The sequence below is a fragment of the Tarenaya hassleriana genome, unplaced genomic scaffold (assembly GCF_000463585.1).
Source record: "Tarenaya hassleriana unplaced genomic scaffold, ASM46358v1 Cleome39, whole genome shotgun sequence".
Classification (NCBI taxonomy): Eukaryota; Viridiplantae; Streptophyta; class Magnoliopsida; order Brassicales; family Cleomaceae; genus Tarenaya; species Tarenaya hassleriana.
This window is the reverse complement of record NW_010966822.1, coordinates 462,102-476,538: the sequence shown is the minus strand read 5'-3', so window position 1 is coordinate 476,538 and position 14,437 is coordinate 462,102. Positions and strand designations below refer to the sequence as shown.

At 34.1% G+C, this 14,437-nt stretch overlaps 2 protein-coding genes across 2 annotated transcripts; both read right to left on the bottom strand.

Moving 5' to 3' along the window:
* Positions 1-6,290: 6,290 nt before the first annotated feature.
* Positions 6,291-8,110, bottom strand: LOC104822923 (transcription factor PRE6). Its single transcript, XM_010554286.2, has 2 exons — positions 7,656-8,110; positions 6,291-6,746 (listed from the first exon to the last, which is right to left on the bottom strand). Exons 1-2 carry the CDS (start codon positions 7,785-7,787, stop codon positions 6,591-6,593), a joined length of 288 nt encoding a protein of 95 aa, XP_010552588.1. The 5' UTR covers positions 7,788-8,110; the 3' UTR covers positions 6,291-6,590.
* Positions 8,111-10,859: 2,749 nt separating this feature from the next.
* LOC104822922 (peptidyl-prolyl cis-trans isomerase CYP23) lies at positions 10,860-13,188 on the bottom strand. The gene is made up of 9 exons (XM_010554285.1): positions 12,956-13,188; positions 12,610-12,723; positions 12,364-12,512; positions 12,033-12,105; positions 11,855-11,944; positions 11,729-11,768; positions 11,439-11,521; positions 11,285-11,351; positions 10,860-11,101 (listed from the first exon to the last, which is right to left on the bottom strand). The coding sequence occupies exons 1-8, from the start codon at positions 13,064-13,066 to the stop codon at positions 11,331-11,333; spliced, it is 681 nt and encodes a 226-aa protein (XP_010552587.1). The 5' UTR covers positions 13,067-13,188; the 3' UTR covers positions 10,860-11,101; positions 11,285-11,330.
* Between the last annotated feature and the right edge of the window lie 1,249 nt (positions 13,189-14,437).

Genomic DNA, 14,437 nt, shown 5'->3' with positions numbered 1-14,437 from the left:
AAAAATAAATCTTTTAGTAAATATGAGTTATATATTTTAATGTGTAATGATTCTATTATATATTTGATTTTAATCATTTTAAATAAATCTTTTTGTTTATTATAAAAGTTCTAAAATTAAAGAATAACAATTAAAATTTTATCCATTACTATTCAACCATAATTATAGTTTTTTAATAATTATATATCACATAATTAGTAATTAATATTATGAAAACAGATGGTCCAAACTCAAGATTGGGTGGCTCAACCGGTAAGGTTGGGAGTAAAGCTCTTTCTTAACTCAGGTTCGAATCCTCATTTGGGGAGATACATTCACATGGATTTCTCCAATACTTTGGGAGATATAATCGGACCAAAGGTCCGATGAATTTCCGCATTATAAAAAAAAAGTTCCCAAAATTTTTTGAATGATGTTTTATCGCTCCACTTGCACATGCTATTAGACGGTCCCGATGCTTAGAGAACGCTATCGTTTATATGTTTATGAATAGTGATAAGAGAATTTTTCAAGTAGATATATATGTTTTGCAAAATTTTTGTCTTCAGAAAAATGTTAGTACATATAAATAAGCAAATACATGTGATTTTTTTAGGCACTCCATCCATTTCTATTGCCGAAACTATATTATATCCATTACACGGATAAAAACGACATGGTCGGATACTTTTTCTAATTATTATAAATTTTCATTCTTTTTTTTCAAACAAAAATAGATCGTAATTCATTTATGTGTCATTAGATCGATCGCTTAGTTTTTAGATATAGTATTCCTTTTAACACGCTCTTTTTAAACGCCCGTCCATTTTCCTTTTGTTTCAATTATATGACTACAAGATTAAGCAACAAAAATATTTATGAAGTTTACCATATTTTCTAGAAAATTTCGGTAAACCATTCAATTAATCTCAAACCTATATAAGTAATATGGACTCTAACCTAACCTATATCAAACAATATTACAAATACCAGAACAGGATGAGAAACTAGCATGAATGGTGACGGGATAACCGGTAAAAGTGTGTGTGAAATTGATTAAACCGGATCAGAAAAGAACCAAACCGGTCGGACCGGGTTTGTTCGGGTGGGAAATGGTATCTATCTAGAGGAATGGGTCCAACAGAGCGAGAGGGTGCAGAGGGTTTGCTACCTAATCCACCAACACACATCGTGCTTCACGAACCTCCTCCCCCCTTTCCCCATATTTGTCTTCCTTCTAATTTTAGCCCCATTATTTTGTCCATTCATCTATATTGACCCCCTATCTATTAACCATATATACATATAACGTATTTTCTTACGTATATGTACGGGCCATGCAATCCTAGAGAATGTATGTATGATTGTGTATAACAAGGTATAATCTACCCACTAGTTGGTGATCCAATAGTTGAAAGATTCACACAGCCACTTCGATGTTTTGGGTTCGATTCCACTAGTGGAGAGGAGGAGATCCAATTAGAGATCCAATTAATTATGTGACTAAAGGTTGATTCCGCATTCAAGAGATTAAGTGGGTCGAAAGTCTAGTGAACTTCTGATTATTAAGAAAAAAACAAGATATAATCTTAAGACCTAAATGAAAGCCGGGTTTTTTGACTCACCCATATGTATATTATATCGTCCCTACTTAGAAAAATTAAGTTCGTGATTAAAATTAAAAGAGAAACAAGTCGTTTAAATGAGATGAAAGTGACAAAATATAGGTTCTCTGACAATTTTCGTTGTTGTTATGCAATGTATTGTCAAAACTTTATGTCTTTGTTTTATATAAATGTGTATATATAGGATATGTTGATATTCACAACACATGCACGCATGCATGTAACATGTACGTCGATTGAGAGAGAGTGATAATAATTAATAAAGATGGTGGGGCATTTATGTTAAGGAAAAAAACCAAAACATAACCACTGTTTAATTAAACCCCACAAAAGAGCTGTAATCGTCTTGTCCCTGCGCTCTTCCCTCCCTCTTCTCCGTTTATTATTTCTAGGGCCGTCTCAAATTTTTAAGCATTGTTCATTTTATAAACTTTATCAGTTATATAATAAAATTTATTACCATTAATTTTTTAAGAATATAAAAATTATATATTTGTATAATAAAAATGACACTAATAAAATTATTTAATGGTTTTAAAAAAGTATTAATTTATATAAAAAATTATTTAATGATAATAATAATATTTTTCAAATGAATCAATAAATTTAGATTTTATATTATAAAATAAATCTTTTAATTTATTATTGATATATTTTGAAAATTACAAAATTAATTTAAAGATTCAATCTAAAGTTGAATTTGAATTAACAATAAGTTAATGATAAAAATAAGTTTTCAAGTGTTAATTAATTTTTATAATTTTATATTTATTTATTTCTTTAATAATAATATATAATATAGTAATTATCATATCTAAAATATTTCATTGAAGTAATATTTTTCGAAAGAAACATATGTGAAAGAAAGGATATTTTCCTAAATTTAGATCTATCTTATTCTTTTTTATAATTACGTACAATTGATAACAATTAATTTTTAAAAAATAGGACCCCAAAATTTATATAATCTCTTTCATTGCACAAATCATCTGTAGATTTCTACTAATTATAAGAGCTTGTAATGCATTAGGTGAATGGTATGCATAGTATATTTAGTTTAAAACTTAGTATTGTTGTTTTTTGTTATAACGATACATAAATCGTAGGTTGCTGAAAGTGTGGAAACCATATACGGTCGTGTCTTTTGGGTATATTTCCTCTATTGTTTCTATATCTTCGTATAGTATAAATTAGTGAAAAAGGAGGCCTATACGAGTATATATATATATATATATATATATATGGGGCCACGACAAGAATTTATGTGGCCAAAAGTCGGCCAATTTAGCCACACAGAGCTCCTTAGGAAGTTCACATGACGTTACGTTCTTTTTTTTCGGTTACAAATTAAATGCGATGTGCACTCATGTATATACGTAATACGTATGCATGTGTGTTTATATATTTTTTTTTTGATAAAAAATGTGATTGAATTACTCCCAAAAGAACCGTGTACAAAAATAGTTCGAATACATCAGTCAATATACCAAAAGAATAACAGGAATCCCATGCGCAAACGGGCAAAAGGTTTTATCTGGAGCTAGCTAATTTGATACCAATGTTGAAGGATTTCATTCATGCCTGTAACCTCCGGACGGTGCAAGGAGAAAAGAATATTTCTCATGGATCTGTCGATCTTGAACTGTAGTTGATGTACCGAATGCCAAATGTTTTGGTGAACTCGTCCATTACGCTCCCTCCATATCTCGTAAGCTACTAGTTGGATAAGCACCTTCCTCAGAAGTCGTAGGTACTTGAATTGTGAATTCCCAACCTGTTGAATCCAACGGTGGGCTTGTTGTATGGCTGTAGGAGGATTCCTTCCAAGCTTCCCTGCAAAGTAAGTCCACAGTGCAGCACTAAACTCGCAGAAAAAAAAGAGATGATTATGTGACTCTGCATTTTTGCAGCACAACACACATCTGTTGGGCGCCTGAATTCCCCACTGCGATAGTCGGTCAGTAGTAGGCAGACGTTGTTGCAGAATCTGCCAAAGAGTGAATGCATGCCTTGGTATCGCTTGTCTGAACCAAACAAGTTCGTGCCACGGACGGTGTTTATATATGTGTGTGACACTTTAAATTTACATCGAAAATAGAAGAAGCATTCGTCAAATCAACCACTATAGTATGAAAAACTAATTGGAATCTGTTTCATCGAAAGACGAAAACCTTAAGATCCATAAATCCATGGATCGTTAAGAGTAAGCAAAGGTCAGAGACATCCGAAGATTGGGTTCTTCGAGGGTCCCACATCGACATAAGCTCTGAAAATCTTGGGATGATGACGATTTTAAATTGGGCCCACTTCGTATTTTCGGGAAAAAGTTAAATATTTTTAAAGTAAATTGGTGCAGAATCCGAAGAATCGGCCCACGCTTTGTATAGTTTGCATTTACTTTATAATTATCCAAAGAGGGTTACGAGAAAATAATAATAATTTCAATAAACATCATTTCACTTGAAAACCGACATGATTATTTTACAAAAAAAATAAAAGAGAAAAACGCGAACAGAGTTTTCTAATTCCTTCAAATAAAAGATGAATAGTTTATTTGTTTTTTTACAATTAATGTATTGGTTCTTTGTTTTTATATAATTAAATATCAACGAACCACCATTCCGTATTTGGATTCTCTTGATATGCATGCGGAAATATATAATTTTCAATTGGTTACATGATCATTTTTATATAAAGTTTTGGGTGAATCACTTATTTCATATGTAACATAAATATTATTGTGTTGTATACAGATTAGTTGATATATAAGCATAAAAGTCGATCGTAAGTTCATTTTTCATCTTCTTTTAATCAACGGTAAACTTTTACACCTTCAAAAAAGTTATGGTGCGAGAAGAAGAGGAAGGATGTCACGATTTTCTTTTCATGACATATGTGTAAAAAATAAATACCGATGAAAGATAGACGATGTCCCTTGAAACGGAGAGTGGGGTTTCTGATATATATGGGCCCAAGCCCAAAAGTGGACCATGACAGGGGATGTGCGCAGTGAGATGCATGCACGAAATTGAAGAATGGATTCCCAATTAGCCCAAATGTGGAACACGTGTCACCACCAGCACTGTCTGCTTGGAATTTTTCGATTTTGTGAAATTTTTTCAATTTTGAGCATCCGTGTATCATGCGGATTAATTACATATATATATATATATATATATATATATATATATATGTTGAGATATACCGGATCTTGAAGAATATTACGAGATATATCGTATAATGGAGATCTTATCAAATCCGGAAAATATATATTTAAGAATATTTATTATTATGTTTACTTTACTTATTCAAATGTAAGACTCTCATCTATTTATATGTTATTTTGACTATCAATAAAAATATCATTCCGCAAATTTCTACATGGTATCAGAGCTTCTGGTTCTTTTCTAATTTGTTATTCTTTTTATAAAAATGATGATCGATAATGAGAGTGAAGATGAAGATGATGATATACTGATCCAGTGGTAATATCATTTCGAGTTTTTTTTATTAAGAATAAGAGAGTCATTTTATTTTTATTTTTTTTTATTCTCTCATAATCCCACATGTTTCTAAAGATTATTCGCATAACCGCCAATCATCTTATTCTTGCCAAAAACTTTGTTGTCATTAAACGCTTTCGCGTAGTTGCCTTTCAATCTCGGATGAATAAGAGTTATTCCCGAGACTTCTTTCTGCACCGCGATTGTCGTCCCTTTTTTTTTTGTTATCATCAAACGATTCTTTTGTATGTGGTGCCAAAGTTGCAGCGCAGTCGTTTGTTTGATTTTTTTTTAGTTATGATTGACACAAGTTCGCAAGGTGATGGAATGCCCTTAGAAAGTTTTTGGAAGATGGGATGCCCTTAGAAAGTACACATGCATGTTGTAGCGCCTGTGAATATATATGAATATGAGCTGATTCATGAATTTATTTAGTTATAATCTTGTCATTATCCATTTTTTTTTTTAATTTTGATCCGGTCTTTGTAAAGATCTGTTCTTTCAAAACGTGGTTAGTGGTTCCTTTATTTTAGCTTTGTTGGTAGAAATACATTGTTGTATTTTAGATGAACTTCAGATGAAATAAAATTGAAGTCTTATTCAATAGAGACTATTTTTAGGTAGAAAAAAAAAACCCATTGTGTTTTTCGGCCAAACTCCGCCTTTGAATGGGATGACTTTTATTTTAGGTTTTCGGTTTTCTAGTTTTTGGATTTTATAATATAATGTAGTTATTGGTTTTTAATTGATATTTTTACCAAAATGGTTTTTTAAATTTTTAGGAAAAGTAATTTTATAAAAACTTGAATGGTAGATTTTTTTTTGTTTTTGAATTCTAAAAACTCCAACAATTTAAAACTTCAGTTTCGTTTTCTACATAATTAAGTTTTACGTGCAATAATCGCTGTGTAAATAAGCGATACTTAACATATATGAAAAATCACATTTCACAAAAAAAAAAAAGTTTTACGTCCAATAAATAATCTCTGCCATACGTATCTTTCTTTGAATATGGATTAATAACGACCGAACCAATTTATCTAATGTAGAAACTATTATATTCAAGTTATAGCTCAAGCTGATTCACAATTACATGTGAAATTAATATGTTTTCCGCGCGTAAACTAATTACAGAAACTTGCGTATGATCATACATAGTTTTAAATAATATGATGGGAAACAGTAAAGCTTGCAACAATTTTTAATCATTAAATAACAGAGTTAAATGGACATTATAACAATATTAGAAAACATCGCATTAAACACAGCTTAATATAGAGCCATGTCTGGACCCCTCGCGTACAATTAAAATGCCTACAACGATACATACATACATATATATATATATATATATATATATATATATATGATTTGGCCTACGGCGACCAAAACCCTAACTATATATATATATATATATAGACGAACAGATAGAAAATAAGTTGACAATTTTAGGAGAGAATCGATGATTTATATATAAGATTAATTAAAAATTGAGTAAGCTCCTAATGATTGCTGCCTCGGGACTGTTGTGGTCCGTCGAGGCCAAGAGTTCGGACAGACGGTCGCCGAGGTCATCAACTTCTCTGTGCAAGTTCTTGATGTAGTTGCATGTCTCTTGCAGCACCTTGGAAGCGGAAACCTGCCCATCCATCCATTATAATTATTATTTTTTAATGTTATAGTAATGATCATTCAATATAATATATAAATAAGATTTCTGGACCAAAATAATCTATATATAAAGGTTGATCCCGGATCTAGGGAGGATGTAGTCGGGCGGAAGGCCCAGTTCAATATTCTCTCATGTGTAGAGATTCTTGTACCGAACTGATACAACGGGAAATATCGACCGTATAAGGTCACAAAGTTCAAGTCCCCCGAGGTCATATATCACTTTGGATTTCATGTATGAGTTGGGTCATGTGTTCGGATACCATCTCTATACATTTCAAGATTTGTTTTTACATCATAAAACAATCACGTGCTGGTCAGTACTCTCTCTCTCTCTCTCTCTCTCTCTCTCTCTCTCTCTCTCTCTCGTATCACATTATTCGGTTGCTATTTAATATTGTTTTCCTCAGTTATGGCATACGTATATGAGTCATCACAAGACATGGTTTAATGTACGTCGAAGTAGGAAGGGAACAAATGGAGTCCCACACCACCAACTCGTGAATTGAATGCAACTTGAGTATATAATCGAAAGTACAATATATATATATATATATATATGCATATTATTATTTATAAGGCTGTGAATTAACGTTACTTTATCTATATATGAAAGTTAAAGCAAGGCCACAATTCACACGCTAAAGCGATTCACCATGCACATACATTGTGAGAAATGCATGACACTCTCTCTTGCCACGCGCAGGCATATATATATATAAGCATACAGACATGAACACAGAAACAACATAACAGGAACACGCATTTATATACTTATTAATACGTTTACATATAGTGCTATTCTCATGCAAAGGAAATAAATATATAAAACATAATGTTCTTGTGAATTTTGTTATATATATATATAATATGGTACCTTGTCAGAGCGCCTGCGGCGAAGTTCAGGAATGAGGAGTTGGAGCTTAGAAACAAGATCAGCAATTTGGTCCTCAGAGATTCTGGAGTTCACAGACGACTGCCTTGACGGACGTGATCTTCTGCTTGACATCTTTCAGTTATATATTAATTAGGTCTCGTTGTAGGTCGACCTCTGACTGCTCCGCCACTGATCAAATATATGGAAATGGAGGAAGGATGAGTATTTAATGTGTCAGAGAGAGAGAGAGAGAGAGATGGGAGAGATGGAAGGAGAGATCAGCTGAAGAGGGAAGAGGAGTATGGCTCTCATTTTATACTGCAAATCTATGGGGAGAGAGAGAGAGAAACAATACTCATGCAGAAGAAGAAGAAGAAGAAGAGACAAGGGCATGGAGGGAGGGTGTGGGTTATGTTTCTTTAATCAAAGGGGTCTGTGAGCTTTCAACAATTTATTATGTTGTTTTTTCGGTTGTATATCCATCCATAATGACACTACTGTTTATTTTGGGTACTGTTCTCAGCAACCTTTCTCCCGAAAGTAACGTTTGATTCTTGCAACATGCACCTCTATTGACATTCCATATGTGTGTATATATATATATACACATATATATTCTCGGTCTCTTCATTAAACTCACGAGTGTACCAACACATCTAAAACGGATATGATCTTCTTTCCAAGGTTTTTATTTGTTTTTCTTGTTGAATTCTCTAACGAAAGTGGTAAACAGAGTAAAAAATGGGTAATGAATTAGATACGGAGAGATACTATTACACGGTGGGATTTTGGGGGCGTGACTAATTAGGGAGGGGGGCCAAGGCCATACAGTGAGTGTGAGTGTCCCAAAGGATCAAATGGGTTCATCGCCAAACTGAACTGGACCCTCTTTGCCTTCTCCTTGTCAGTCTCACCATTGCTTGCCCATGTTATATGTGTTACTTCTTTGTCCCTTTTTTTATTTAAAAAAAATAATCACTTTGATTTCTTTTATTTATTTCTATGCACACACACACATATGTATATATATATATATATATATATATCCGTGTATATGTAAAATATATTTAAATAAATACCATGGAACATATCTCACATGTTTTCGTTGACAGCTCTCAGCCCGTTATATATAGCCCCCCGGACTAACATTTGAGTACTATGTACTATAGGTGTCTTTCATAAATTATTCGTTATATATTAAAGCCATTATGTGAGGATAAAATGCATATATATATATATGATACATTTTAAAATTTTCTTTTTTCCCTAGTCATTATTATGATATGATAACCGACCAAAACTAAGTTATGGTCGCATAACGAGAACATTATAGTAAACAAAAAAATTAAAGGTACATATATCAAGGGATATGGGTTAAATAGGTAATTAAAAAGTTCGAGGAGCCGAGCATTGTTGACTGTCAAAAGACAAATAACGATAAAGACCAACCCATCCCCCGATGCCAACATCGGGTTAAAACGACAAGACATGTGTTGTCACGTAATCTCTGTTTTTTTTTTCTTCATGTTCATTAATTATTTAAGACGTACGTTCATATACACACACACATGATATATATATATATATATATATATATATATATATATTCATGCCAACCGAATTGCGTTTATTTATTTATTTATAGGATCGAAATGATCTCTAAGATGAGATCGTTTTGGAACGAATAGTGGCTCACGCCAACCGCATCGGTCCAAATCATAGATATGGAGGGAATTATATCTATGAAATTATACCTAATTGTTTCATCACATTCTCTCTGAAATTATCGATTCGAAAAATATAAAATAACCCCTAAAATAAATTCGTTTTGAAAGATGCGAAAATAAATACTGATTCATCACTATTCTCCGTATTTATGTATATATACACACATATACCTATATGTCAGATTCAAAAAAATAACACTAATTTGTCCGAAACCCAGAAGGCTAAATAATAAAGAAACATGGTGGCGGGATGCCTCATGTGATGTTCTGCCATTATTGCTGTCTTCTCCTCTTAGAAACCCTAATTTCCAGTCAAATTTTTTTTAGTAACCCCAAATGCTAAAAAAGAATATCGAAAAAAATCTTTATGTGAATCGGTGACTTGACTTTATTATAACATCACAAAATCCACGTGGTATGTCTCTCCTCTCGTGAACTAACTAAAACCCCGTTTCATTGCAACGCCTTCAATCGTGGAACTCACTACAGTGGCCACAATGTGCGTTTTCGTGTTAGATTCGATTTGCCCCTTGCATTGAAACACATATCTAATGTCCCATTCCTTTCATTTCTTCGCATTTCATTACAATTTTTCCAGTTTTCATGTGAAAACATGGTTACAAAATACTCAATAACCGCATGATTCCCTGTAATTGTATCACCGAAACATGTGTATTTTTTTTTTTGGGTAATCGGATATCTTGGGATGAGTCATAGATAAATTTCGAGACCGAAAACAAGTCATATGATTGAAATTACATTCTCTTTACCAGCATGAGACTCGAATTCGGAACGGGACAGACGTTTTTACATCCCAATTTCACCCGTTAAACTACCAAAATTAGGTGAAACATGTGTATTAGCTATTAAGCATACTCTTATTTAATTTGAAACCCTTTCCAAAGAGCCGAGGGGCTATTTGTGTATATATATACATATGTTTATGCGATGAGCAGTCCAAACGGTTCAAAGACGCTATAAGAACATGAAATATACTTCTAAAGCTGATATGAAGCATATGAGCCATGCAGGTATAACACTCATGGGGGAGAGAGAGAGAGACACATGTATTAAAATTTCCATGCAAACAAATATACTTTCCTGATTATATAAGTACAGTGGTCACCCACTTGTCATATAATTGTCACATCAATAATTAACACTGATGCAGTAAGAAACGCATAATTTTATCTACCGATACAAGTTCCACCATTTGTAAGTTACGAACTTTGTAGATGTGTGTGTGTATATATATATATATATATATATATATATAATATCTTCATAATATCCGTTCTGAGCGGTAATAAAACTCAAATACTTTCAAAATTGGAATTTTCGAAAAAAGATTACATGTTGAAGCAACAGAGTTTAGTCGGTTAAAAACAGAAGTAATGTTGGGTTTTCGGACAAAAAAAAAAGATTATTGAAAAAGCATTGAAGTGAATGATACCAAAAGGGGTAAAGAGACAACAAGAAACACAAGAGAAACAGAAATCATATAGTCAACGAAATGAAAGACTTTTGAGTTAATAATGAAAGACATGCCCTTGTTTCAGGGGAAGAACCAAGCACGTGTGTTGTTCTTAACGAGCTTTGAACAATACAAACGACTCAGAACTCGGGTCTGTGTCCGGAGAAATTGATGATGCCGACAACGAAACAACTATGTAATGGCTTAGAGCGGTCGCAATCTTTGTCTCTACCACTTCACTCTGCCTGAAATTCGTCGAAATGGGCATTAATTGGATCCGAAGATAGTTGCGATTCACATGGAATGGATCGATCACGGAGTGGAATAAGCATATGGGTCAGCAGCACAAGACAAAAAGATCTCATCTTTTTTGGCAGAAAGCTGGAAATCTGAAGAATTCATAGCATGCATAATGAGAATGATAATACCTGCATGTTTGGTTTAACGTTCCATGAGATTATACGGCCGAGTTCATCAAGGAAAGCACTTCATTCTCTGCGAACAAATACGAGGAAAGTGTTACGTTTCTTTTTTATCGAAAGAGACTTTGGCATTAACCCGTGATCTAGAAATCAATGTCACCTGTCTTTCGATCTCAACAAAAGACGCTTCGAGCCTTCTTTTCAAGACCGATCTATCCTCTTCACAGCTCTCCGTTTCAGTGTCTAGAAACAAGATTAGAGCAAAACCTGAGTGAATACACGTAAAGCGACTTGCATATCTGCTTAGAGTAATAAGATCTATCAATAGTTACTTCATTCTGTTCTCCCACATCTATGGTAAGAAAATGACTTATCGTTGACAATCACGGGACAAACTGATGTAATGGTAAACAAACACGATCAATAAATACATCATGAACAAGTTTTTACCGTAATAGTATGTTGATAAAATCGTGATCCGCTCGGTTGGCTGAGAAAGAAGGAAAAACATAAGCAAGGAATTAAATACCAAACACAATAATTCCGAGACAAACAATAGGTTTATGGACAATGTACCATCACGAAGATCCCTTCACGACGAGTCGGGACTTCCTCAAGTTTCCTCAATGTTTCATCCCCTTTTGTAACTTTGCCAAACACTGCATACTGAGGAGACCATTGGTTTTATAAGTGCTTGACGTCATAAAGGGCCAAGTAACTTACAAGCTCGTGTGAACTGATGTAACTAGGTGACCTGGCCATCAAGATGAGGGGCATCACCAAGAAGCATCGAAAAAGAAGATTGCGCACTGTCCGGATCAGAATATCTATGCAGAAAAAAGCAAAGCATGGTGGAATCAGCATATGTATGAATATAATTAACCACGACGAGAAAAAGGGATATAATTTACACGGGACGAGTTAAATTTTGGTGAAGAATCAGTTTGTGCATGGCTACCAGCGCAAATAACTACAGGAAATCAAGCAAAAACATGGCAATTCTTAAGCTTTTTTACAAGAACATCCGCAGGGGAAGACGGAGAAAAACTTGAAAAGAATAAGCGCGAATGGACTGAAGATTATACCTTCCCATGGAAAGAATACCCCTCACATGCTTAACATCACTGAACTCACCAACGATTGTCTTCTCGGCCACTTTCCTTTGCTCCTCATTCATTGGGGCCAACCTTCCAGTCGCTACATCCGCCACTTGAGCAACAAAACCCTTATCCACCTGCAAAACCACTCATAAACCTCATCCTCCATTGTGTTTGATCTCTCTTCCGCATCAACAAAACTACAAAAATTCAACCTAACTTTGAGTTTCGTACCCTGAAGAAGTGGTTAGTGTTATATCCACCAAGACGAACAAGCTTGAAAATGTGCTCAACTGTCTTGGGCGCAACGGTAGGGAAGAATCCGAATTCGATATCACCATAACTAGTCTGCACACCACAATTCATCGATAAGGAACAAGAATTGGCTTCAACTTATATAATACAAGCCCGAACATTGGGACTTTCCATGCGATGAAATCCAATTTGAGATTTGATCGCAAGTCTTTCAAACCCCAAACAAAGCTGCCCATTTTCAAAAATCAGCAGTCGAGGAACTCATAAGACAGGAAACCCAGAAAAAAATCTCATTCCTATGGAAATTAGAGCCGAAATTGGTAACCTGGAATACGACACGAGCCGAACCAAGTTCTGGTTCCTGAGACAGAGCATTTGCAACGGAGACAAGGAATAAAGAGACCAAATTCAAAATCATGTTACTCCTGCTTCCCATTTCTTCTAATTTTTGGCGCCAGATCTTAAGCAAAATCTTCAGTCAACGCCGGCAGAGAAATTTCTGCTCGTCGGACCTCTCCGTCAAGGCGATGATCTCCGGCCCCTCTGACTCCTGCCGAGAGAGGGTTTCAGTTTCTTCGTTTTTTCTTTTAAAAAAAAGAGAAAAAAAACTTATGTGGGCCGCATATAAGGCCCAATATGCAATGGGCTTTTGATGAGTGAAAATAAGCCCATGATGATCATGGCATCAAGTGAACAAGTTAGTGTTGGTGGCCCATTTATATAATTTAATTTAATAAAATATAATATAACCTTTTTTTGTGGTACTAAAATAAAATAAACTCGAAACAAATCGTTTTTGTTGATTCCCCGGCCTTTTATGCACTAAATGCAACACGAAAAAAGTATACGAAAATTAGGTCAAAGGGTGTGGATTCCTTCACTTATATATATATATATATAAGTAATATTGTCTGTGCATAATGAATATTTGTATATTGTGCACGCTTTAAATTTGAACCCATCAATCATTTTGGTGACTGACATAAATCACACATGCAATATCGGATTATGCCCTTCCTTTTCTCTTACTTTGGGTAATGTCGGAATATATGCCTTCTATTCTGTGATAGCGAATTTTACCGAATTTCATTTAAAAAATATGTTAATTTCAAATATCAAAATAAAGTGAATAATCTTGAAATCTAAGACTGTAGTATGTGCGCGTGTGTCTACATAATACATATATGTTATATCATTCTCTGTCCTTCAACTTTTTAGGGTTATTTCAAATATGTCTTTTTTTGTCCGAATCTCCATCCGAACCCATCAAAAAAAGATCAAATTTCAAGTTTACATTTTTCAGTCCGAAAAAACCGGGTTTTCGAGCCCAACTCAAATCGGGCTTTAGTTTAAAAAACTATTTACAATGAAGGAAATGAATAGACCGGTCCGGCCGAGTCCGAATCCGAATTCTATATGATCGGATTTCGGGTTTGGTTATAAAGTCCAAAAAAATCAGATCGATCAGAATCTGAATCCGAAATCTTCGGATTGGTTAAGGACTCGGGGTGAACCAGACCGGCCCGTTGACATCCCTAGGTTATTTGCATGGAGATACTGTTGTAGCGTAAGAATTGAGAAAATAAGATATCCAGTTTTGCTTGTCAAATTTCTGCATCTATAACAACGATGATAAATCTATCATAAAATAATTTGGACGAACACTTGAATTTGGTTGTTAAAAAATGACAATGAAAAAATAATTCGTGAAGTCCATAGGGTTTATATAATTCAATGTCGAACGATTAACTGCTGCATGTCTTGACGAACATCATCGTTATCGTGGGCAATTATATATATATATATA

Coding starts and splice junctions, on each gene's coding strand:
- LOC104822923 (XM_010554286.2), bottom strand. CDS start 7,787: ATGTCAAGCAGAAGATCACGTCCGTCAAGGCAGTCGTCTGTGAACTCC. Junction 6,747..7,655: donor GCCGCAGGCGCTCTGACAAG/GTACCATATTAT, acceptor ATGGATGGGCAG/GTTTCCGCTTCCAAGGTGCT.
- LOC104822922 (XM_010554285.1), bottom strand. CDS start 13,066: ATGGGAAGCAGGAGTAACATGATTTTGAATTTGGTCTCTTTATTCCTT. Junction 12,513..12,609: donor ACACTAACCACTTCTTCAGG/GTACGAAACTCA, acceptor GTGGTTTTGCAG/GTGGATAAGGGTTTTGTTGC. Junction 11,352..11,438: donor TTGTTGAGATCGAAAGACAG/GTGACATTGATT, acceptor ATTTGTTCGCAG/AGAATGAAGTGCTTTCCTTG.